The 25,210-nt window shown below is 27.0% G+C and overlaps 13 protein-coding genes across 13 annotated transcripts; 3 read left to right on the forward strand and 10 right to left on the reverse strand. All coding sequences in view use genetic code 6, as the record gives it.

The window, feature by feature from the left end:
- Positions 1-52: 52 nt before the first annotated feature.
- On the forward strand, positions 53-3,184 carry SS50377_23264 (Separase; the record flags this gene model as incomplete). Its single annotated transcript, XM_067907129.1, has 1 exon — positions 53-3,184. The coding sequence occupies one exon, from the start codon at positions 53-55 to the stop codon at positions 3,182-3,184; it is 3,132 nt and encodes a 1,043-aa protein (XP_067766397.1).
- Positions 3,185-3,197: 13 nt separating this feature from the next.
- On the reverse strand, positions 3,198-6,671 carry SS50377_23265 (uncharacterized protein; the record flags this gene model as incomplete). The annotated part of the gene is made up of 1 exon (XM_067907130.1): positions 3,198-6,671. The coding sequence occupies one exon, from the start codon at positions 6,669-6,671 to the stop codon at positions 3,198-3,200; it is 3,474 nt and encodes a 1,157-aa protein (XP_067766398.1).
- Positions 6,672-6,702: 31 nt separating this feature from the next.
- On the reverse strand, positions 6,703-7,170 carry SS50377_23266 (uncharacterized protein; the record flags this gene model as incomplete). Its single annotated transcript, XM_067907131.1, has 1 exon — positions 6,703-7,170. The coding sequence occupies one exon, from the start codon at positions 7,168-7,170 to the stop codon at positions 6,703-6,705; it is 468 nt and encodes a 155-aa protein (XP_067766399.1).
- A 41-nt stretch (positions 7,171-7,211) lies between these two features.
- Positions 7,212-8,870, reverse strand: SS50377_23267 (uncharacterized protein; the record flags this gene model as incomplete). Its single annotated transcript, XM_067907132.1, has 1 exon — positions 7,212-8,870. One exon carries the CDS (start codon positions 8,868-8,870, stop codon positions 7,212-7,214), a length of 1,659 nt encoding a protein of 552 aa, XP_067766400.1.
- A 52-nt stretch (positions 8,871-8,922) lies between these two features.
- SS50377_23268 (putative Glycogen synthase) lies at positions 8,923-10,842 on the reverse strand (the record flags this gene model as incomplete). The annotated part of the gene is made up of 1 exon (XM_067907133.1): positions 8,923-10,842. The coding sequence occupies one exon, from the start codon at positions 10,840-10,842 to the stop codon at positions 8,923-8,925; it is 1,920 nt and encodes a 639-aa protein (XP_067766401.1).
- A 104-nt stretch (positions 10,843-10,946) lies between these two features.
- Positions 10,947-11,939, reverse strand: SS50377_23269 (uncharacterized protein; the record flags this gene model as incomplete). The annotated part of the gene is made up of 1 exon (XM_067907134.1): positions 10,947-11,939. One exon carries the CDS (start codon positions 11,937-11,939, stop codon positions 10,947-10,949), a length of 993 nt encoding a protein of 330 aa, XP_067766402.1.
- A 31-nt stretch (positions 11,940-11,970) lies between these two features.
- On the reverse strand, positions 11,971-13,380 carry SS50377_23270 (uncharacterized protein; the record flags this gene model as incomplete). Its single annotated transcript, XM_067907135.1, has 1 exon — positions 11,971-13,380. The coding sequence occupies one exon, from the start codon at positions 13,378-13,380 to the stop codon at positions 11,971-11,973; it is 1,410 nt and encodes a 469-aa protein (XP_067766403.1).
- A 979-nt stretch (positions 13,381-14,359) lies between these two features.
- SS50377_23271 (DNA repair protein) lies at positions 14,360-16,477 on the reverse strand (the record flags this gene model as incomplete). Its single annotated transcript, XM_067907136.1, has 1 exon — positions 14,360-16,477. The coding sequence occupies one exon, from the start codon at positions 16,475-16,477 to the stop codon at positions 14,360-14,362; it is 2,118 nt and encodes a 705-aa protein (XP_067766404.1).
- Positions 16,478-16,820: 343 nt separating this feature from the next.
- Positions 16,821-18,005, forward strand: SS50377_23272 (uncharacterized protein; the record flags this gene model as incomplete). Its single annotated transcript, XM_067907137.1, has 1 exon — positions 16,821-18,005. The coding sequence occupies one exon, from the start codon at positions 16,821-16,823 to the stop codon at positions 18,003-18,005; it is 1,185 nt and encodes a 394-aa protein (XP_067766405.1).
- Positions 18,006-18,089: 84 nt separating this feature from the next.
- Positions 18,090-19,250, reverse strand: SS50377_23273 (uncharacterized protein; the record flags this gene model as incomplete). The annotated part of the gene is made up of 1 exon (XM_067907138.1): positions 18,090-19,250. One exon carries the CDS (start codon positions 19,248-19,250, stop codon positions 18,090-18,092), a length of 1,161 nt encoding a protein of 386 aa, XP_067766406.1.
- A 680-nt stretch (positions 19,251-19,930) lies between these two features.
- SS50377_23274 (Peptidyl-dipeptidase) lies at positions 19,931-21,748 on the reverse strand (the record flags this gene model as incomplete). The annotated part of the gene is made up of 1 exon (XM_067907139.1): positions 19,931-21,748. One exon carries the CDS (start codon positions 21,746-21,748, stop codon positions 19,931-19,933), a length of 1,818 nt encoding a protein of 605 aa, XP_067766407.1.
- A 41-nt stretch (positions 21,749-21,789) lies between these two features.
- Positions 21,790-23,718, reverse strand: SS50377_23275 (Endonuclease/Exonuclease/phosphatase family protein; the record flags this gene model as incomplete). The annotated part of the gene is made up of 1 exon (XM_067907140.1): positions 21,790-23,718. One exon carries the CDS (start codon positions 23,716-23,718, stop codon positions 21,790-21,792), a length of 1,929 nt encoding a protein of 642 aa, XP_067766408.1.
- Positions 23,719-23,889: 171 nt separating this feature from the next.
- On the forward strand, positions 23,890-25,209 carry SS50377_23276 (MYND finger domain-containing protein; the record flags this gene model as incomplete). Its single annotated transcript, XM_067907141.1, has 1 exon — positions 23,890-25,209. The coding sequence occupies one exon, from the start codon at positions 23,890-23,892 to the stop codon at positions 25,207-25,209; it is 1,320 nt and encodes a 439-aa protein (XP_067766409.1).
- Between the last annotated feature and the right edge of the window lies 1 nt (position 25,210).

Consider the following 25,210-nt stretch of genomic DNA (forward strand, 5'->3'; position numbering starts at 1 on the left):
TAAATTGAGGATGAATATTTGGATATTTTATTAATATATATTTTTTTGAATAATGAACTAGTAACTTTTGGATTTACAATGTTTACTAAAACAGAATATATTTAATAATAAAACTCTTAACTTATCATATGAAATTTGTTTATACTAGGATGAAAAATTTGTTTTATAGATTCTTAAAATCTTCGCTTAGCGTCCAGAATTTTCCTATCTACTATTAGCTTCGTTCTTAAATAAATCAATTAATGTAAATAGTTTATTTCATTACACTAAAAATGCATCTAAAGAACCGCTTGTTTTAATAGGTTGTTTTCTTTAGTAGTATACAGTATTTATTTAAACTTTAATTCCAACCTAGACAATATTAGACACTGTGAAAAGTTAGTTAGCAACTAATTCCTATTAAGATTTTGTTTATAATGTAAATTAAATATAAATTACTTAATTTCAAGAATAGATGATTAATGATTTAGCATAATAATTATTATTTAATCGAAAACAATTAGCATAATTTACCAGCTCTAGATAAATTGATTAATTTGTTAATTGTTTGCTTATGACAAATTAGCTCTAGTAATAATAGATAATATTAAATAAAAACTATGCATTAGCTTCAAAAAAGTTAAATTTTTCAGTATCAAAATATAGCTTATTTTAAAAAATTAACCTTGATAATTAACTAAAGAAATAAATATCTCTAATTAATGATACATTAACAATACTATTTTAATTTGATTAGTAATTATTGCTTTAAGGTCCATTCTATTTTATTAATTCGTATTCGTCTAAAGATTTTTAATATAACATAATATAGTTAATAGATATGGAAATTTTATAGCCAGATTGTATGTTAAAACTTATTATTAACCTATATGGAGATTATTCTATGGATACTAATAAAAAGTAAGTTATTGAAGTATTGTCTCTATTTTACTATTAGTACCTAGTAGCATATTCTAGTATTAAAATAATATTATAACATGATAATTATCAGTTGATTCTTAAAGATATTTCTAGTCATCTTATAGGATTTATGCTAAATGTTACTGAATATTCGTCTATTTTAATAGGTATATAGGTTAAATTGAGTTTTTATAATATTTAAGTCGCTATTTACTCTTAGTAATTTATATAAATAATATTTAACTTGAGAAAATTATCAGAAATAAAAATAATAAATTAGTCTTAGTTAGATTAATAAATATTGGTATATCACTAGTTATATTTATTTACAAGTCTTTCAATGGTATAATAGGGACAATAACTTTTTGCAGCAAAACATATAAACAGTTTGTTATCTACAGATAAATAAATATTAAAAATATAAAATCTCATTTTTATGATAAAAGATAATAATTCAGAATTTATTTAATTATATTTCAACCTTCTATTAATTGAATTATTATTTTTTGATATTAATTATTTTTACGGCTAAATTATATTTTAAACTTCTAAATAACTTCAAATTTACATAGTTAAATTATTTAATTAGCATACAGTCCATTAAACATGTATAGTATTACTTAAATAAGTATAAATTTATGCACAAAAGTAACCTTAATATTCTAATATATTTTTATTATAAAGATTTAAAATGATTGAATATCAACTAGGGAATCAAATAAATAAAGCTTTAGTCAATACTATCATCGGTGATCCAATTAAATAAATGATTTAATTATATCTATAATAGGAGAATTAATTCATTTACAAAAAAATTTACAAATAAAATTAACCAGTAACAGCAAAATTATGTCGTGCAACATTATAAAAAACTCATGATTATATGATTCTATAAAATATTGATAGTTTGCTTGATACAGTAGATTCGTCCTCATTTAAAATTGTATTATCAAATGAATACTTTTCAAAAAATACTTATTTGTTTATATCAATCTAAAATACGTTATTGTTTAAATTGTCTTTGTAAACATAAGCATAATCTATATAAATACCAGTGCAATATACAAATACGTAGCCTTAAAATTTATCATTGGAAATTGAAGCAATAAAGTAACTTTAGCTCGGTAATATTATCGGATTTATTTTTAATAGATTTTAATCACTTTCATCTACTTTAGAAACTTCTTTAGCGTCATATAGCCAATCATAAATTCAAGATTTATAAAAATTAGATAACTTTTATATGTAATTTTATAATGCATTACCATTTTTATTATTTGGGCCCTTAGTTGGACTAACACGTTATAGTTAAACGAAATAAAATACTGAGAATAATATAGAATCTAATTTAGATCAAAATTTATATACTATTGCTAAACTCTCATTCTAATCTATAAACTAATTTAAACTATTCAACTTTAACATTTAGCAAGATTAGATATTAAAAATTATATTTATTCTATTATCAAATGAACATGTATTCAATTTTAAAATTAAATAAAAAGTATATGATAATTTTACTAATTATTTAATACCAATTTTAATTAAGCCTACATTTCTCCCATTTTCACTGAATCGAATTCCTTTTGCTACCTTGGAATTAAGTTATATTTAACAGCAAAATCTAGATACCTTTATCCTATTTTACGATAAGCTCAATCTTATAACAGATATAACACATGTATAAAGAATATCGATTGACCCCATATTGAACTAAATACCACTAGAAAACACATTTTCTTTTATAAATACCATAAGATATTTGAAAACGTCACAAAAAATGCATATAACAGCATCTGAGTAACTCCCACCCTCTACAAATTTATTTTTTGTAGATTCTTCGCTCCCCTAGACTTAGATTCGCATCAGAGAACTTCTGAACAACTAAAAATAGTCATGGGTCGAAATCACAAAACCGCAGGCCATTATAGACTCAATTAAGTCTACATAACATTTTATTTTTGCAGGCCATGGAGGTGCCGAAAATCTGCTTCCACATCACAAAATTTTACAGCTAGAAAGCCTCCCAGAAGCTGCAATTCTGGGATGCTCATCACTGTGTGGAAATTATTTTTCCGGTGGAAGAATTCGCTATACACCGGAGAAAAATTGGCGGCATGGTAGCATTGTAATTGGCTGTTTGTGGGACATGCTCAGCGGAGAATTAGACAGGTTTGCACAAGGTTACGTAGATGGTGGAATGGGTATTTAGGGAAGCTTTTAAGGACGAAAGAAAATGTTATTGAAATCAGTTTTCGGCGTCGGAATCGTTGTTTATGGGTGAGAAAATATGTGATTCAGTAAAATTTGCATGATTATTCAAACTAATTAGGGGTCAAAAACAGCGCTTTAAGCGTATATAAATCTTCGGATACGGCTCCTGAAAGTGATAAAATAGATTTATTATTACTGCGAATTTCGACTAAAAAATCGTATGACAATATGTTGAGAATTCGTATAATAATGGATGGCAAAAGTGGATGAAAATTATTAAAAAGTTTCTTAACTGATATCCCTGGGTTAATATAAATAAACATTGAAATGTCCTTGCGTAGTTATTATATTAATTAGGCGTCTAGAGTAGTAGTTTATAACACGATTTCTCTAGAATACAGCAAAAGTTCATTTGTGTTAGAATGCTAGTTAAAATACCCTAATTTAGCTATAAATTTTTATTCAGGATTTAAATCTGAATATTTAATATAATCTTTTTTCTTTTATATTGTTAAAAATTATTTAAATATTTGTTACTCGGTTTGATTTTTGCAAAGCTAAATAAAATATGATACTAATTAGTTTGATTTTTAAGTAGGATATATATGAGTTACTTATGTTTAATTTTCAAATGACTCAGAATCTAATATAGACTTCTACTCTATTCTGATTATTTAAGGTTTATTACATGAACTAATGGGGTTTTCAAAAAATTCATCATATTCAGAAATTATACTGATGTCAGTCTAAATTGAGTGTAAAGATGTAGAAATACCTTTATATGATGATGTTTTATTGTATTTAATATTATCAGAAATTTGAAAGGGATAATTATCAAACATACATATATCATCTTCAAAATTATCTCTCTAATTATCAGTATAATAAATAAAGGTTGCTAATTATGAACTATTATTAACTTACTTTTAAATATGGGAATTTTGAGAATATAAAGTAGCAATCTATTTATTATTATTCAAGTTATATTTTTAGCAAAACAAAAATAATTAATTGTCAACTATTTCATCTTGTAATATATAATATTGTAGCACCTTGTTAAAAAACTAATAATACGCCATGGATTGTTTATCTGAGTATCTTAAATTTACATAATTACTAGCTTAAATTATTTTAGAGGATTGATCAAGGTTAATCTATTACTCCAAAGTATTCAGATTCTCGTTTATTATTAATTAGTCTTTAAAAAAAGGTGATTACTATTAATACGTTTATTAAATATTAGTTACAATATCATTCCTAATTGATAAAATTGATTACTGAAACTTATAACTTCTTTTCTAATAGGCAAATTTAGGATACACTAAATTTAAAGGTACAATAGTATAAGGTATATACCTTTATTTTTTGTAAATAAATATTTTAGATTTTATATTAAAGGTTATAATTGAGTAAATAGAATATGCTAGAAATTATTAAATTGTAAAATTAATTTATTATTATGTTATAAACTCCTAAAACGTATTTTCTATAGCAATGCATTTATTAGGAGAGCTTAAAATTAATTTTTTAATAAGTATTAATATACTAAGTTAAGGTATTGCGTAATTTTTAATGAACTCATGTAATTTTGAATTTGTTTAAATAAATGTTCTATCAATTATTATTTCTTTTAAAATATTATAATCAACCTCTGGCTTTTATAATAAAAATTTAGTAATATTTATATCTTTAATATCATGAAAAGATCTCAATCTAAAAATAAAATCCTAAACTAATAAAAATGGTATAATCAAGTCCTATTACTCATAGTTATAATTTATAGAACAAAAATAGCTTATATTATCATATTATAAATAAGATAAATCTTTAAGATATTACGATATACCATTATCTGCAAAAATATAAGCTGATAGTATTTCAACATTCAAATAATATGGAGTGTTTATGACATACACTTATTTATTTTTCTATAAATATGACAGTTTCTTATAATAATGTGGCTTAAAAGCTAGCTACAATGATACTTCTGTTATATATCCTGCATTCTCTAATACTTTCAATTAAGCAGAAATACTTTATTTTACTTTTCCCAATTTGTTTCCAATAAATTATTTAAATATGTCTTCAGATAAATATATTAGCTAACAGTCAAATTTTTAATCATTTTAAAGGTCATAAAAAACAGATTCAAATTATACCCCAAAATCTTTAACGAGTTTCAGTAACTATCTAACTGTAAACTACATTATCATTTAATCAACTGATATAAATCCTACATTTAATGTTTGATAGATTTAATTATTAGTTATTTAAATTAACACTTTTAATAGATATAGTGTTCTGTTAACATTATTTTCAATAAAATAATAGGTTTTGATATACGTATCCTATTAATTTGGCACACAAGAATTATTATTGCGTTATAAATTTAATACATCCTATTAAATAGAATCTCTACACCAAATTAAATCATTTTCTATTATAATATATTTAAATATAACCAAAAAGTTTAAACTTTTATTTATAAGATACTCTAATAGTTGAATATTCTTTATTATTGAACCTAATTATATAATTTATGTAGTTATGTTTGATATATTCATTTACATAGTTTTACTTATCACAAAAACTAAATAATTCATTTAAAATTAATTAAAGCTACAACCAGGGTCATTTATAATGGATTGCTACTATATATTCGATATATCATCCAACTAAGTATCAGTTTCATTTTAAATACTGGGTTGCTATGGTACCCATTCTTACTTTTTTTAGCAATAAAACCATGGTAACTAAAATCCAATATATTATTTTATATTTTTACTAGACAAAAATAAACTTTAAATAAGGTTAGAATCTTCTTTAATCTTTAAACTATAAACTGGTGTCAGTGGTTAAATTCTACTTTAAACTAAATGATCAGCGTTGATATATCTTAAAAAACGTGAAGATTTAAATTTGCATTCTTATAAAATATTTAATTTACATAAATGTTCTAAAACTTTATTAATCATCTATTTATCATAACTCAAAGCCCCATATATTTGACAATTCTATAAAACTAAACATTATGTTAAAAATAAGTTAATAATTTCAGTTCTTAATAGTCTAAGCTAAATCAATAGTGAAAATACTGGAGTTAATGAAAAATATTTAGATGTAGTAAAATGAAATAGGCAAGCATCAAATTCCTGTCTAGATAATTATGCATTATAATATATTTAATTGTACTATATTATGTGATTAAATTTTAAAAGGTAATCTAAATGCATGTTTACCTACTTTTTTTATTCGCCTTTAATCTCAGTTAACTTTATACCACGAAAGCAATTCCTTGAAACCTAATCATAAATTAAAACTTATTATAGATTTAATAAACTAATTTTTAAAAACCTTTACCTATATTCATTATTAATTAATATTACCCCATTTGCAAGTGAACCGTTATCAGTTACCCATTTATTAATAATCTAAAATAGAATTTATTAATTGTTTTGTTACATTTCTAATGAATCTATATATTCATTTATCTCTGATAACGATATATTAATTTTACAGCATGCAACAACTTTAAGAAGGTGAATATTTTTTATCATTTTAATAATACAAAGAATTAGTATATAATATTCATTCAAATATAAGTCTTTCTAATAAATTACTTACACGGTTGTCAATATCTATATTGGATTAATACTTTTTGTCAAATGATTTTTCGATAATAATTTGCTATTTGAAGTCCTGGTTTTATTTAATAAGTTCATTTATAGTTTGGAACTATTATTCTAGATTTTATTCTGCTCTCTCAATTTAATAATTTAAATCTTATAATCTGTATTACAAACTCTCATTTGTTTAGGTCTTATCTATAGTGGATCTCGATGTTGGAAATACTTCGACTTGTGCTTGCTCTGAATACTCCTCATCCTCAATTTAATGTCTGATTTATGAAATTTTGCGATCCAATGAATCTCTATTTCTATCTAAATATTCATGTTCTAAACCAACAACCATTTATTTAAGAGCTAAATCTGACAAGTCGCTTTAACCAGATTTTGCTCGATTAATATATTTTTATTTGGTTTCAGAATCTGTCATTTATGTATTACATAATTTTTATGTAATATATTAATATAAGATCACTATATTTCACTTTTTCGTGATTACAAATATTATTCAAACTATGCGTATTTTTGACTAATATCATCACATAAAAATTAAAATTATTCTTTGAGATCTGGGCTTAAATATTCTTTAAGTTTAATGCAATAAGTAATATAAATATTGAATTAACCACTTTCTTATAATTGTGCATTCGTAATTTATATCTCTAATATTTTTTACATGAGTGTATTCACTATAGATATGAGATCAGATAATGAAATTAGGAGATATTCTATTAAATTTGGTATAGCCTATAAGAGTTCTGAAAACAACTAATTGCTAAGTTTATTAATCAACATTTCTTAAATTTATGCTTTAAATAAGTAGTTAAAACTATTTTATGATTTTTCGAAATCTTTACACTTAGTTTGCTTTGTTATTTAAATAAGAGGTAAATTATTAACAGTAAGTAACTATAAAAATTAAATTCCCTTCAAATTTAACCTATAAAAATTATCCTGAAAATATTATGATAAAGAAAAAATTATTTATATCTAAGTATAACCATTAGAAATAAACTTATTAACAAGAACATATAATAGCATTTACAGTTCTAATACATTAATTGACTATAGTATATAATCAATAAGATTAGACTAAAGTGCTTAAAATCTTATTTAATCAAATTTTACTGTATTTTTCTTAATTTATAATAATATAACTTCATTATCATCATAATACACTAAAAGCTAATCTAGATCATAAAAATGATCAACAATTATATCATCTTGTAAACCTTTTAATTTAATCTTTGGAAAATTTTAACACTTAATAATAACATCAGTGACAAGTCTTTTTAATAAAACTGTTTATTATTTTTTTATTTTTTATTTTTTAACATCGATCATATCAAAGTATTGTAGCGAAAATTCTTCTTGATACTTCGTCATAGTACGCTTCAGACCATAATATTTCGATACTTGACTAGAGCTCTATTATAATTATATTGTCTTTCCAAATCTTTAAATTTCTGAGTTAATTTTAGAAGATTAATTTTTGAAATTTCTGTAAAATACCACTAATTCCTCTTATGAACTCTCAATATCTTATACATTTTATTTATTTACTGGGTATTTGTAGTTAAAGCCAAATAAATATTTCAAAAATATTTAATTACACGCTATAACTGTATCACAAACTTCCTAAACATCTGATTTAATACAAAAACGATCTACTTCTGATGATAGTTATTATACATATGTCTCTAAAAAACTATTCATTGCTTCAAATACAAATTCGAAGCACTCATTGTTAATAATAAGACCTTATGCATATAATGTGAAAATTTTCTGTATCAATCTTTAAATCTTTACCATATTATCCCATTCTTCTAATTATAGCTCTTTAATAAATTCTAAATCAAAATCAATACAATGTTCTGAACATTTTTAAAATGTATATAGAAAATTCTTGGAAAACCAATTATCAATAAACATCTTGGATACTTAAAATGCAACATCATATAGATCCTCTTTATTTGGGAATTATGCATTCTTCTTACCATCTAAAATATATTTAATTTAATTAACAGTATTTGGACCAGCTCTATCATAATTTGGAAAATTCTAATAGATTTTAAGCAAAGCATTTCGCTGTGCATACGCCATATCTGGATCAATTTATGCTATATTCATTAAGAAAAGAAAATAAAAGTTACATATATTATTAAATATAAAATGAACTGACTCATTTGTACTGATCATATACCTTAATATATTCTTTAATCATTATGCTCCAATCAACCACTATAGAATTTCTGCTCATTCTGTTTCTCAACGCAATTCTCTAATGAACGCTCATTTTTAAATAATCCAACATCATTTCGTGTAATTATAAGACAGTATCCCAGTATGGTTTATAGATTCTATCGACAACTTAAACACCATATTTATTTGACATCCAGGAATTGTTTTCATTCTCCTGCGTTGGATACTAAGCCCCTTATTCTTCAATATAGTTACCAAAACCACACATGTTGGAAACGACACTAGCAGTACCGACGCACATACACTCAGGAGACGTATAACCGAATGGTTCATAAAGAGATGCGAAAACGCCCAAATGAGCACCTCTAGTGAAATCAGAGTAATCAAGGCCAAAAATAGAAGTTTTAGACAAAAACTCAGGAACCCATACCATTTTGCAGCGGTCGCTAAAGTTGTTTGTTAAATGCAGTTCTCTCAAACGGCACAGCAAATCGGAGTTCTAATCTGCTAACTTATGAGTCGTAACTGGAGACTGATTTGCAGATTTCTACATTGACTGATGGAAGCGCTTTAATAGCATTAAATCATCAGAACCGCAGAGCTGGTTAAGAGACAGCTCTGAGAAATCGCTATCTAAACATTCGCAAAGTTTGTTTCCTAGAGATTCTGTGATATTTTCAGATATCTTTCCAACTGATGACTATATTTCCTTCATCAAGTTAGTAACAAACAGGCTATGTTCTGTAAAACCATTGTTAGGGGCAGGTGCTATGATAATACCAACAACAAATTTGTTCGCTAATTCTGGGTGAGAATCGCGATACTACTAAGATGTAAGCTTCTTATTTACCTCATATAATGCATCAATGAAAAGATCATATCCTTTATTTTTGTATTCATATCTACCAGCACTAAAGAATACGAAAGTGTTATCAATATCAATACCGTAAAAGTGGGATTTTACGAATTCCAAAATTTTGTCTCTTTCGATTTTATGTTTAAAATTGAGTTCGTGGTCGTCAATAAGCCCCTTCTATGAATCAACGTGCAAACCGTTCCAGGTAACTGCGTCAACCTTTCTTCCCAAAAATGCTTCGCACTCAACACTTGTAATTGTGCTCACTGTTGTAAACTAGTCTGCTAAATTAGCGCATGCGCGTTCAATTCTATGTTCAAATTCAACGCTTCTCTTACATGCCTCTGCATCCCAAACTCCAGCGTCGGTCTATTTGAAGCACTAGTTGAGGTCGGCATCACCAGCACTCAAATGCCTTCCCAGCGTAGTTGCATGAGTTGTGAATATGAACTTAACCCTATCGAAATCCTCAGGACTCTTCTGCCTGAAATACTTCTATGCTGGGCCCAGTTTTTTGTACGCAAATAGACCTACGCCAGCCAACCATTCATGTGTCTGTACAATTATAGTTTCGTGGTTTTTTGCATATTCTACTAAGAAAAACGAGTAAAATGCCCATTACATCGCGCCAAAAGTTATCGCATTAAGTTTGAAATCCTCAGGATGTTGATGTGGTTATTCTGACAAATTGGATTCCTCCCACAGAAGTGTTTTCACAACATTAACAAGTTTCCCACCAATGAGTGGGAGTAAAAAACATTAAGGACCGCCTGGAATAAGCCATTAGCCATATCTAACAGAGTTGAGTGGTAGCTCGAAAGAGCGTTCAAAATTGCTTAAAAAGTCGTCCCAGAACGAATTTGGTGTTCTTTTATCCTCAAAATTTGTGGCATACTTATCATCGCCAATAACATTCATACCGATCATAAAGAAATGGTCGCCATATTTTTTAACAAGCTCAGGTGCTTTGGAACGAACAACTGTTTCCACACCTCCAACTTTATGAATAACCTCATAAGAAGCTTCTAAAATAAACTGAGACATGATTTGTGGAGGGGTCAACAAATTTATTCATATATTATATATTAATTAGTTATAATTAGTTCTATTAGTTACTACTTCAAAAAGTCTGAAATAAATACAAATTATCACTTAATTTTATTAGAATTTAAGATTTATAATAGTAAATCAGACATAACTGATAATTTTTAGTTTATTTCTTAGAGGAGTAAGATATTATCTGACCCAGTAGCCTTATTTTCTGATTCTGAAAAAGTAAAACTAGACGACATTTCTACTCCTACTAAGCTAGATAATGTTTCATTAGTTAAATTACCTGTTTTTGAAAAATCAATTTTATTCTTTGAAGTCGGTAATACCAATTCATTCTTGTTGTTATTAGAATAATTAAACGACTAACTGAACAGTTTCTTTTTAATATTAGATGTAAAGGACTGGAATTGCTATCTTAAAGAAATATGAAATAAATGAATATCAAAATTAGTATTGGTTTATTTCGCCACACACCAACCAAAATTATGTGGTTGTATAACTAAATTTTAATATGAAAACTGACATTTAGTAATTAAATTTGTTATAGTACTTGATGATAAATGCAGCATAGAATCTAATAAGATTGTATCTCTCACATTTGTAACTAAATGTTTACTAAAATTAAATGATTGATAAATTAACTAAAATATGTGTAGGCTTGATATTAAAAAAACTTTATCTAACAATGAATATATACTATTTTAACAATTTTATTCTAACTCTAAATCTTACTAATATGCAAAGTTAATACCGGTAAATACATACAAATAACCATTATGTTACTCAATTCCATATAATGATCCCTAAAAACCAAAACATAATAATTAGAGCACATTTTTGCAATAAATTGTACTTTAATTACCTTCCAATTTATAAATATTACTTTCATATTAACAAAACCAAGAAGTAGCACAATAAAAACACTTGAATTTACTACTTAGCTATGTCTTCTAAATTTTAATATCACTAATTTTAATATCGACAATATTATAATCTTTGTCAAACTCAATACCCTTACCATCATTAAAACAGTACTACTTCCCATTTTATGAATAATAAAATGTCATATCATCTAAATCAACTTTCATTTTTATATACAAATAATTTGAGATGCAAATATCACTATCTATAAAACTAGATAGTATTTTATTGCTTAATTTAATTTGTAGCAGCTCTAGTCATTTCAATAGCTTGCATTCGTTATTGCAGATCTGGACTGGCTGCTAATTTTCTAGCTTGTGTAATAATTTCATAAGGTTTTTAATTTTTTATATTCAATTGCTTCTGATTTATAAGATATTCAATAAATATATCAGGGTCATCCTTAGGTATAAATTTTTCACCTTAGCTGGGCTTTGGTATTCTAAATGTTTATTTAACAGGTGATGTTGGTCTTGATAAAGTTTAAATAAGTTAAAATTCACGTTTTCTTTCATACTATTCTCTATTTAATGTAGCTTAAAATTATCTTACTTCTATGTTAGCAGCATTTTCTTTCCGTTTTAATAATAATTGGTTTCTTTGCTGCGCAGCACTTTAAATCTTTTCAGCTTATTTAGAAATAGTCTCTGATTGGCGTTATAATAGTTAATTCTATATATCAATATTTGCTTTTTCTTAAGTTCTACTTAATTTTTATTATTATTCATGGATTCTTGACTATTTTTCAAAATTAATTTTTTTTCTTTAAACTTCAGAATGCTATAGCTTTTCTTATTAAATTTATTAATAATAATCGCTTCTATCTTATATTGACTGACAGTACGTAGTGTGTCGTAACTATTATTACAATGCACGATCATAATTCTCTTTTTATTTTAATCGTTCTTGACTTCTTTTATTTTATCTTAGAACTGCGGTTCTTTATTCTTTTTCAATATATTATTTTTCAAACTCTTTGAGTTTTTCTTGTTATTATAATTAATAATTATTATAAGTTTATTAAAGTTTTATTGTATCGTTTTCTTATTTAACTAATAAGTGTCTCTATTTCTCTGTTAAGTTTTTTTCTATTATTTTTTGAGCCTATTATTAACCATTAAATGTTTGCTATAATTACTTTAAAGCTTTCTAGTTTTAATCTTGTATATGCTAGTCTTTCTTCTGCTAATATTACTAAAACATCTCTCTACTCAGTGTTAGACGCTATTTGCAATTAACAGTCTAGGTCACTACATTGGAATCCAATTTAAATTGATTATATTAATAGTTTTCTTACTAAATATCCTTTTTGACACCATTTACTTTAACCGGACTTTAAGTTTACTTAATCTACTTCTATCTAGTATTATTAAAAATTACATATTTTTTTAAATTTTACGGTTTATTTAGCGCTTTCCATTCTAATTATGGTATACCATTTTCTATTATCGTTAATCGTTCTTTTTCAATTAACTATTTAATATTCTCTAATTCTATTTCTAACTTTTATTATAGTTCATATGTTGGTGCAAATTATTCAAAAAATTCTTAAACTACTCCTAAACGTTTCATAGCTAATTAATATCTTGGTGAATTTTAGCGTTTCATTTGATAATTAATATTATTATTCTTATATAATATACTTAAGGCGTATCAAATGATTGCAACATATCAAGGTTTAATAAACTTGTAAGGAAATTACTTTCGAATACCACTAAATATTCTGTAGCATAGGAAAACTCAAGATTTATTAATTTTATAATTGGATGATAATTATTTATATCTCTTAAATTTTGTCACTTTTAAAATAAATAAAACACGTTTTTCTAGTCTTTAAGCATCTTAATTAATCCCATAAAAATTATTAGATAAATATTTTTAGACACTAGACCCTGAGATAGCATTCTAAATTTAAAAATATAAATAAAATCTTTTTGTATAAATGAATGAACTTATTTTAGAAAATAATTATTTCTTCCTCACTTAATTGAATGCTTCATTTAGTTATAATGATTTTGAATTTACTGATTATGTATTTAAATTAGATTATTAGCATGATTTAGTTTATAATTACGCTAATGATACATTTGTTTTAATTGCTGATAAGTTATTTAAATTATAACAATATAATATTGTTCTCTACCAAGATCATACTATAGATATTCAAATTATAAATAATAATTTTATTGTGTTTAAATAAAACGACTCAGCTTTTTTAGATTAAACTATAATCCACACGTATTAAGATTTTAAACTTTAATTGGATAAAAATATATTATTATTTAATGATGGTATAAACTATTCGTTAACATAAGATGAGTTATTATACTTCAAATGTAACTTAATTTCTTCAAGAAATTTAAACTTATTTTTTATTTCAGCTGATACTTTTTTAAATCTATAAGGTGATGTTTTTGTTTTAGAATTAGGTTTTGCTGGAATTTTTACAACGTCATCTTTTAACGTTACCCTATCAAATAATATATTTGTTATAAACAAATAATTTTTTCATAATGTTTCAAATTTTGATTACAATAAAAATTATTTTGACTTATTATATAAGAAGATAAAATAGTGATTTATAAAATCATTTTATATACCGTAGTTTATTTTTCAAGATATGAATGTTCATTTAATTGCTAAACTACGAGTTAATATTATGCAACGACTCAAGATTATTACTTATTGCTAACTAGCAGCCTAAAAATTAAACAAGATCGTCCTATAAATTAATATCCAATTAACTAATTTCTTTACCTAAAACATTTATATTAGAAAAATTAATAATATTCTTTGATAATAATTTACTGTCTTTCTAAATAGGTTCTATAAAATTAATTCTTTTATTACACTTAATATTAAGTTTCATATTATCGATACATATATTGTTTCTGTTTAATCCAAAATTGACCTATATCTAAAAACTAATAATTGTTTAAATTTAAACTTTTTTTGAAGATTATTCTAACAAAATTTACAAATTCTATAACAAATTGTCTTAATTGCAATGTTATGAAAACTATTGAGTTTAAGTTGTCGAATTTTTTTTCACATTCAAGAATAGTATAATTTTAGTAATATTTAGATTAGCAGAGTATTATATGATCTGTTATTAACAGTGATTAAACATTAGTTAATACTGATTCATATTAATTAAAGAAAATATAATTTTATTCGAAAAGACTGTTATTTATCGTATATTATCATCTGACTTTACAGGATCGAATTTAAATATTAGATCAAACCCACGTAAAGCTTAAAATAATTTTTTTCCTTAACTTTCACCTATAATAGATTATATTCTTTATATCTATAATTATTAAATATCTTACAATTTAAATAAATTTTCATTTTTTAACTTCTATATTTCAATATTGGATAACAAAGGTATAAAATCTAAATTTTGACTAGATATTTTTGTATAAAATATATTTTATGCAATAAAATTTAAATGGGTAGATGAAGATAACTTATTCGATAAGTATGATATCAATGGATTTGAACCTGCACCAATAGTGATAGAAATCGATAATTGTTTTTACAAATCTTATTAAATTTTTTACATGTATGCATAAATAGACTATTCTGAAACAAATCCTGAAATATTAATAAAACATTCAAAGCAAGAATAAGGCATTACTTCAGCAGATATTTATCTAATATATTCATAAAAACAATTAGATATTAAACTATATCTTTGATTATTATAGGATATAATCTAAAGATTAATCTAAACTTATAATTTTTTCAAGGACTAAATATGTTATCCAATCTAAATTTAATATTTTGCAGCAATCTAGTTAAAATATAATATCTTTTCATTCTCTATAACAACTATTGGAAAGCCAGAATATTTTTCAAGATTATCAAATATTAGGGATGAAATATAAAAATTATCAATTGATATAAAAATATAGAACTAAGAAACACCTTTGCTAGGCTATTATCCATAAGGTCTATTGTAAATAAGGTACTAAACCGCATTTAATTTTTATTTGTATTCTAAATTGTCCTATTCAATGAGCTAAAATTAGGGTAATAACTACTAATTACTTATACTAACAATATTAGGTGACAAAGACAGTTATTTAACAGGTGAATATAAAGCAGATTATTAAGAAAGCTATAAATATTATATTTAAGTTTACACTAAGTCAGGTTAAGATTAAATAGATTTTATATCTACAACTTCTGGTATGGATATGAGCGTGTCTAAGGTTTAGTCTATGTCTATTTAAAAAGGCTTACATAATATTTCATAATTATAATTATAATCATATTAAAATTGAATAGTATTATGTTAATATCTAAACTTCTATAAGTCTAAAATTTCGTGACTGTTTATTGATTCCAATATCCATCCCGGTAATAATATAGGATACTTTGTTCCATATTTTTAAAATGTGCTAGACGATAAATTTTACGCAATTATATGAGTTATTTTTGGACTAAATTAGAATACAATCAATCCACTATGCAAACCAATTATTTAACGGAGATATGTAGTCGGTGGATCTAGCCTGCCATTCAGCCAAAATAGAAATCCAGTAAATAAATTAGAAATTTTATGTTATTATAATTATTAATCTTGTTTATTTTATTTCTTTTTTCTGTAGTCTTTATAATTAGATCCTAGAGGATCTAATTACTCAGATCTAATTCTATACATTAAATTTTTATTACTTTAATTATATATAAGTATCATTATTATATAAATGAGTCTTAAAGCTTAAATTTTGTAGTAGCTTAATTTTATGTAAATTAGGATCACCCCTGATGGTAAATAACTACTGGAGAAGATACTTATTGATATTGTCGATCCAATCTAGTATATAAAATAAATTTTTTCTATAGCATCAGCAGATATATTAGATGCTAAATAAATTTAATTACTAATTCTTTAAAATTAGCCATCTTCTGCGTTTAATATTTAATCTTATTCCGTGTTTCAAACAATGTTCTTAATATAAACCATTTAACATTATAATGGTACTTTTACCTATCGCTAAAAATAAAAATTTGATAATAATCTTAAATTTTATTATTAAATGTATAGCAATGTTACTAGCTTTGAGGATAAATTTTTAAGTCTACTTGCATCCTAATATGGCATTACGAATTAGAGTTGTACAAAATCCCATTAGTATAAATAAATTATTCAAGCCTTATTTCATCTTCAATCATTATCATATAGTGTTAATAATCCAGACTAATTAATTGGAACCATTTGTATATTATAGGGATAGTATTTAACTGATAGCTAGACATCTATTTTATTTAACTTATAGCAAAATATTTTTACGTCTCTTTCATACATATATACTGATTCAATAGTTTTAGTTTTAGGAACTTATTAAAATAATATCTTTAATATTATTGGTATCGCACCACCAGTGTATGATACAAAATTTATTCATAAAGTTTAATATGTAAATCCAAAGATAGCTATACCAAGCCAAGCAAAACCTTATTTTTTAATTCTAAAGACCGTCACTTCATATCTCGCGTTCAGTCGGTTCAAAGCATTGCTGCAGTAGCTACCAGTGTCCCCTTCTCATATTTTCGTGTTCAACTGGTCTTTTGCGAGTCACGGCGATTTTACGCTGCCTCCCAATGTTGCGCGAGCACTGACCTCGGCTAACCTCTTGCAGGAGGTGGTGCGGATTCATCACCCTAACACAAGGCTCGTGTTGGGACCCATAGGCGATGTATGCGTTACCGATACTAGAGTATTTCCCCAGGTGCCCAACGATGAGCTGTAGGCTCTTTTCCCGTGCGATATCATACAGGATCCGACTGTCTTCAGCTATGGAAAGAGCCGTATTTTGATCCATGGTGTCCAGATCACGCAGCAGGTCAGATGCAGCGCTCAAAATGAGCGGCTGGAATCCACTGTCAAGCTGGGCGCGTATGAGCAGGTTGATCAGGTTTCTGAATTCCCGGCTAACCAGACTGTTCACCCGGAGGACCGCAATATCATCGCTGAGTCGCTGCTGCAAACCATAATCGTACAACAGAATTGCACGCCGGCCCCTTCATCTAGCTTCCTGAAGCTCACGGACTCTATGTGCAACTTTCACTTCGATACACTAATTTTGATCTAGGAGGACCTGCAGCAGTACAACTGCCAGATTCACGGCAAGCGGTGCGCCGTAGTCCCAGATTTTGGAAAGGGAGCGTACTGCACTGTGGCAGGCTGCCACGGCGTGAGTAGCATCGCGTTCTACGAGTGACTGAACTTTTTTGGGGCATACATCAGCCGGGAACGCCGTTTGAAAATTCACATCACTAGGGGTCTAAGAATAGGAAATATAACCTCACTGGCCGTGGCCAAACTTGCTTCCCAGCAGCTTGACTCCCTTCTTGGCGCTCTCCTTCCCGGCAAGCTTCGGCATCAATCTTGCCAGGATCAGCTCAATGAAGCCAAACTTGCTGCCGAACCCGCGCACCTTCAGGGCTATAACGAACTCGCAGTACCTTGAGTCTGTCTCTGTAATCGCAGAGTTCTGGATCTTCTCCATGAGCACGGCCGAATCCTCCCAGGCCGTTCTAATTTCCAGCAAGGTTGTGTTGTACTGATCGAGTACCCCAAAATCTCCCTACTCTAGGGCATTGGCGACACTGTCGTTGAACTTTGTGATCTTCTGGTCACGCGAATCGCAGATGAACTGCCGCACGGCCTCCTTCAACTGTTACTGTAGCGACTCCAGCGCCTTCGGAAGAGTGGGAAGCAGCATATCCGCAAGTTCAATATTGCCCTGGATGGTCTATATTGGAAGGCTGACCCAGCTCTCGGGGTCTTTGAACTCGAACTCTGTCACGGACGGCCGCATGTCAATCTAGCGCGACACAATAATCCGAGAGTTGTCAAACACCAGAATCAGTTTGGTCAAGAAAGGCGATATGAGACTGTACTGTATTGTCGAAACAGGGTCTATCAGTACCTAGGAGCCATCGTTGACGAGCAGCACATAATACTCATTAACAAGCACCTGGGTGCAGAGACGCGCTACGAACGCCTGGTAGCCGCAACCACTGAGCAGTGCCTGGAGCAACATGGCGTGCTCGAAATAGTCTCCGCCGCACACGCTGAACACCTGGTCCAGGCTCATCCGAGTCTCCAGCTGGAAACTGCCTAGTTACTGTTCGGTGTAGTACCGGACTAGCGTATCCGGTATGAATGGCACGCTAGCCGCAAAGGCTATACAGTCGTCGATTTTCTTAATACTAAACTATAGTATCAGCTTCTACGTCTGTATCTCCGAGGGAAGGAGCTAATTTATGAACACCTGGTCACCTTTCACGTTGTTCACGAACAAGGTAATACCCCGCTGCTCGTAGGACTACCTGATAGAATACTTTTTGAGGTACGCTCTTTTCTGCCGAGTGGTCATCTGCTGCATCCGCTCCTGTTCGTTGATACTCGATTCTGCGCTTAGCTACCCAGTTCGTGTCTAGATCTGCTCAATTCTCTGCATTTTTTGTCCAAACTCTGAGGGGAGCTACCCTGTATACTAGCTACTATCAAGGTTGCAGAAATAAACATCCCCCTTCTTGCTTTCCTACTACTGCGAAACAGGGGTGCGAGGTGGATCAAAGGTGAGAATTATTTGGATAGATGCTGTCTGCAGGTAGATTTCTCCTTCCACCGATTATTTTAAAAACAAGCTACGGAGAGGTATCGTCACTTGCGATTCTGCGATATATGAGTTATCGTTGGGGTTGTGCTCATAGAGGATAAGCTTGACAGCATATGGGAACGATGCGATAGCTTCATCTGATGCATCATATCCTAAAAACTATTTTTAAGGTTTTGTTAATTTTACGATATTAGTAAAATTTTAATATTATGATTAAATACATTAGCTTTTAATATTAGTGTTTTCAATTATATCTTAAATTATATGATGTATTAGGAAAATAGAGGAAGTATTGTAGAAAAATCAATAAAATTTGAAATAATATCATTACTTCGTTATAACTACTAGCAGTAGATATATATAGTTACCTTTCAGTAAAATATTTATATATTATTTAATCAGTTATAATTATATAAACAATAAATATAAAGTGAAATGCCACAATAATAATTTAGGATTTTAATAAAGTGATAAATATACTTAATCTAATTGAATTCTTAGTATGATAACGTATTACATCACTTGAGCCCCATTCTATTAAAATATGGATCGAGTGAGCACTCACCTGCATAATTATAAATAGAGATTGCTGGGTCTTATGCATTTCCTACACTTAAAATATTTTCAACAAATGTTTATAGGTCTTATTCTTATAAAAATGCATCAAATAAAAAACTTGAGAAGACATTTGACCATAAATAACTATAATATCCACATGTGTAATCATGACTATTGCCAAAAATATGATTAAAACTGCGTACAATAGATTTTTTTTATATTTAAGGAAAAATATTATACTTATTGGTTATATCCTTGATAAATTCATCTAAATCTCCACCTTTAAAATTTTCATGTAATTCTAGGTCTAATTATCCTAATTCTATTTAACGCATTATAGATATTGAATTTCTAAATTTATTACGTTTAATAATATTATTTAATTGTTAGCTTGTTAGTTTTTGTCCATCATCATCTTAAGATAATTACAATAGGAATTATTCGTTTTCTAAAAAATTTTCAAAAAATTAAGATGGAATCTCTACAAAATCCCATGGAATATCTAATGATGTTTACGATTTAAATATAGACTCACCGTACATACCATGTAGTGCATGACCCAGTTCATGTAAAATGGTATGAGCCTCATTATATTCAAAATATTTTGTTTAAGAAGGAAAGTTAGCTTAAATAGAAAATATCTTACTAGATATTTATTAAAACCAACCTCCTTATTATTTTTTATCACGCTAATATAGATCAAAATATAACTATACATTCTTGACATCATTTATTTTTATATTATAGCCAAAGACATCGTCTGCCCAGGCAAGGTCAGTAATAAGATCGAAAATAATATTAAGTTTTGACTGCAAAAATAATATAATATTATTTATGAATTTCTTTTTAGGAAAAAATTTAAGAACTGATTTAATATCAAATATTTCTTTTTATATAAGTTTTTCAAAATAATATGTTAGATTCCAAGGCTGAAGATTATTATTTGAAATTAATTACAGGTCAAGGATGTCCTTATCAAACGATGGTTTAATTTTATCGTAAATATTATTATAAAAATTCGTTAATTATTATTTTGATGAAACCATTCTACCTTATAGCATATAATCTATTGTTGAATCAAAACCATGTTATTAGGACATTTTTTGTTTTAGAACTATTTACTTTTTAATATTTTACTCATTGTCTAAATTTTTATTCTATAAAAATAACCAATATTATTTTCTTAAATTTTCATCTGAAGCATAAGTCATAACTTAAGTACTGACCGACAACGAAGCATTTAAAATGATAATGCTATTTTTTATAAATTAACACTAATAAATTTCATCTAATCCATCTAGATTGAATTTACTTGCATCTAAAATAAGTTGGCGAATATGTAACTCTTAGACAATATTTTATGAAAATTAATTTTTTAATTATTAAAGTTATAATATATCAAAAGAGTTTAATTTTTATAATTATAGGCGCTAAATTTGCAAAAATCTGGATTCCTCAGTATTTTTTGATTTGTAATTCTTAATAAATTAACTATATTAAGTTAGTGTATCTTTTTCTAGTTGTAATAAAATAACTGAACTAAATGCAAAAAATTTTATATATCCTAAAACTTAGTTAAGATGTAGAGAAAACAAAAATAGTGTTTTAACTTAAGCTAGTAACTCATCTAGATCAAAAATAGATTCAATTATTTAGATCGAATTAAGTTTATTGACAAAATACTATTCAAACATGTTGAGTGATTAAATAAGATTGTCTTCATCTAATAATTTCCAATTAATATTATTATTGTAAACATTTTTAAGTAAATCATCCATTTAAAATGGAGATGAATAATAAATAATATATAATAACATTATCATTTAAAATCAACTACACAAACTAATGGGGCATGATCAGATACACAAATACAGTTTGGTATGATTTCATTATATACTTCACAATAAGGTGTACACTTTTCTTTAATTAACATATCAGTCATGATGTAGTCTAAGCAATCTTTAAATCCTGGTACATTAACTGTAATAGGTTCTTTACCTTAGAGTTAACCTTCAATATTATTTTCAATATAATGAACAAAAGCACTAGACAACCCTTGGATCTATAATTCATTAATATAACTCTTAAAATATAATCTTTGAGCATAACTTCTATCATTTGATGCGTCTTTAATCATTTAATCAGTAATATTATCCGCCATCTCACATGATATAATTCTATCAAAAGATTTATAAATTGCTGAATTGGGAGTAATATTAAAATCTCCAGCTATTATCTTACCTTTACAACCGAACTAGTTATAAAGATCATCCGTGCGTTTACATGAAAGTTTTATCTATAAATATTTGACAACCTCAGTCATAAACTACCAATTTGGATAAATAGCACAACATGCTAAGCGTTTATCATTAATCTCAATAACTACAAAAGTTGCACTATTAAATGTTAAAAATGGTTATAGTTTTTCAAAATTTGGAGTAATAATACCAACTTCACGCGCAATTGATATACTATAAGCAATTTTGGAAAATGGAAGATTTTCTTGATGAATCAATTTATGCTTTTTGAGTGTTAATATCGCCGTATATATAGAAACACCAGGTGATAATTTTGTAACTGTATCTATGGCACATTTAGTCAATGTATATAGTTAGTTTAGCTATTTATTATTTTTATATATTTCGTCTATTGGTCCAGCTTCGGAAAAACAACATATATCTGCATTTGAATTAATTATTAGATCTGCAATTTTAGGAAATTTGTACGCACGCCAAGAAGTAAACGGAAAGGATATATTTAAAGAGTTAGGAAATGTTAGTGTTGATTAATTTTATAAATTCCAAGACAAAATTTTTATTCCTTCTGAATTTGTTTCAGTTGAAATTTGAGGAGGATTTAACATGTTCTCATACTCCTAGAACGTAACAAAATTGTTTAAATATGGAAAATAAGATGGTAAAAATGATTAGTTATCATGTAAATAAATACAAGGCAAAAATCCTAAATTTGTATTTGCCCAAGTTTTAACTTACTCAAGTTCATCAACATTACACTTAATACAGAAAAATGATGCGCACGCAATTTACAGTTCAACGTTAAATTATTAATCAACTAACGGCAAAATTGCACACCATCCTTTAATATTAGCAATATTTGATTACTTGAGTTTTTGAACAGTATTTGAAATATCTGAAAATATATTATTTTATCTCATAAATTAGAAATGAGAGCAAAGATCTGGATGAATAAAAATATGTTACTCGGTAAAATTATAAATTGCTGAAAATGGAAATTCATCTACTAGAAATTATACTATGTTTGTTTCAGTGGCTCTAATATTTAGGTTATTTCTATTAGCAAGTGCTAATGTATTTTTAATTAGCCCTATTTGGTCTTTAAGCATAATAGTAAACTTATTCTTTTCTTTAAATTATGAACAATCAATTTTTTTAATAAATTGAGGAAAATTTTTGTATAATGGCCATGTATCATTCTTATAATCTGAAGATAAAATAATTCTTTCAATCTCTGAAAAATTAATTGATAACGCCATTTAATTGGCTATAATAAGATTAAAATTTCTATCAAATCTTAAATTCCTTATTAAATACCCTGAAGATATAGAATACAATGGTTCTTTTAATATTTTCCCCAACATATTAGAATGATATTATTATAATGGTTAGACCTTAAAATTACCATTCTCAAATAATTGATCAATTTCTTCTTTACCATAGAATTATAACCATTCATGTAAGGTTTTAAACAATGGTACCTGGTTGTACATTTGGTGAAAAGTAATCTATATACATATTAATAGATAATAATTTAAAATATAATTTAAAATAAAACGAATATAGATAGTATAAAATTTTTAAATATATTTTTTAAATATTTATAATCAAGTAGAATATATTTTATATAATATTCCATATTAATCATAAAATTCATACTTTGAATGGATAACAATCATCATAGAATGCGTGCATTAGAAGTTTCGCAACTCAATCCAATTTATCCTTAAATAACCTGTATGAATTGCTTAAAATTTATTACTGAAAAGTATAGGTGTTCTTAATGCTAAAAAGTTTATTATTGTTCTCAATAGTGTTAGGAATTAAATTGGAAAACTCATTTAAAAAGCTGTAATTTACTAATAGATATTGTAGATTAGTATTTTATGGTTCAGGTTCCTGCACCAATTCCGGTTTTTGTATTAACTAATAGTATTACTAAATTTTAGTTGCCAAGGTTTTCTTTTTCGTGTTAGAATGCATAGCTATAGTTTTCAAATTCGCCAGATTCTTTTTGTAAACTAGAAGGATAATTAATTCGAGTAGCTAAGTATAAATCTACATCTGAAAATGATAATGTTTATTTACTTCCTGAACAATATGGAATATATGAAAGTTTTAAGTCAACCTATTGTGGAATATGTTTTGTATGTGATTGTAAAGGACCTACTAAGAATGGCTCATGTTGTAAGTGTAATACAGTATAAAGTATGGATGAAATTATTATTAAAGAGGCCGAAACGTTATAATAAAATGCACTTATACATCTATTATTTATTAAAAATAATAGACCATTGATGAAGAAATTTAATTTTGATAATGTTGAATAACTTATAAATGAGTAATTTTTGAAAAGGGCAGAGGTATTATTAAAAAAAAATATTCTGCATCATTTATGCCTACCAGTACTACATATAAATATGAGAATCCTGTAAATTCTATCATATATAACAACATCTTCATTTGTAACTTTTAATAAAAGTATTAATATTTCTATCTTTTCCTTATGTTATAGTGCATTTAAATCGGCACTGCATCATTTTGGTGTTTCTGATACAACTTTTCAAACGTTGCTTCTTTGTACAAAGCTTCTTAATGCATATACATTATCTGAATTAGAATCAATTGGCCCACCTCCATTGTAATAAAACTATGATCCAGAAACGCATGAGCCGTAAATGAGTATATCAGATGAAAGGTTTTATGAAATTTAATCAGCTGCAGGGCCATTACTTGATACACACTAATAGGCATTAGTGTTTGGGAATGAATTATATGCAATGGCTAAAACGCTTTAGGATGAGAAAATCATATTAGAGGTCGAGAATTTAATAGGGTAAATTGATTGTAGAATTGAAAATTTAGAGAGCTGGCTTGAAGGTGATAGTTATGAAAATACAGATGATAATTTAGTGGTATATGGTGAATAATTTAATGAAAAATAGTCGAATTTACATAAATAAGAGGTTGATATTTTTAAGTGAT

This window comes from Spironucleus salmonicida, chromosome 3, assembly GCF_000497125.1.
Source record: "Spironucleus salmonicida strain ATCC 50377 chromosome 3, whole genome shotgun sequence".
NCBI classification, from domain to species: domain Eukaryota; phylum Fornicata; order Diplomonadida; family Hexamitidae; genus Spironucleus; species Spironucleus salmonicida.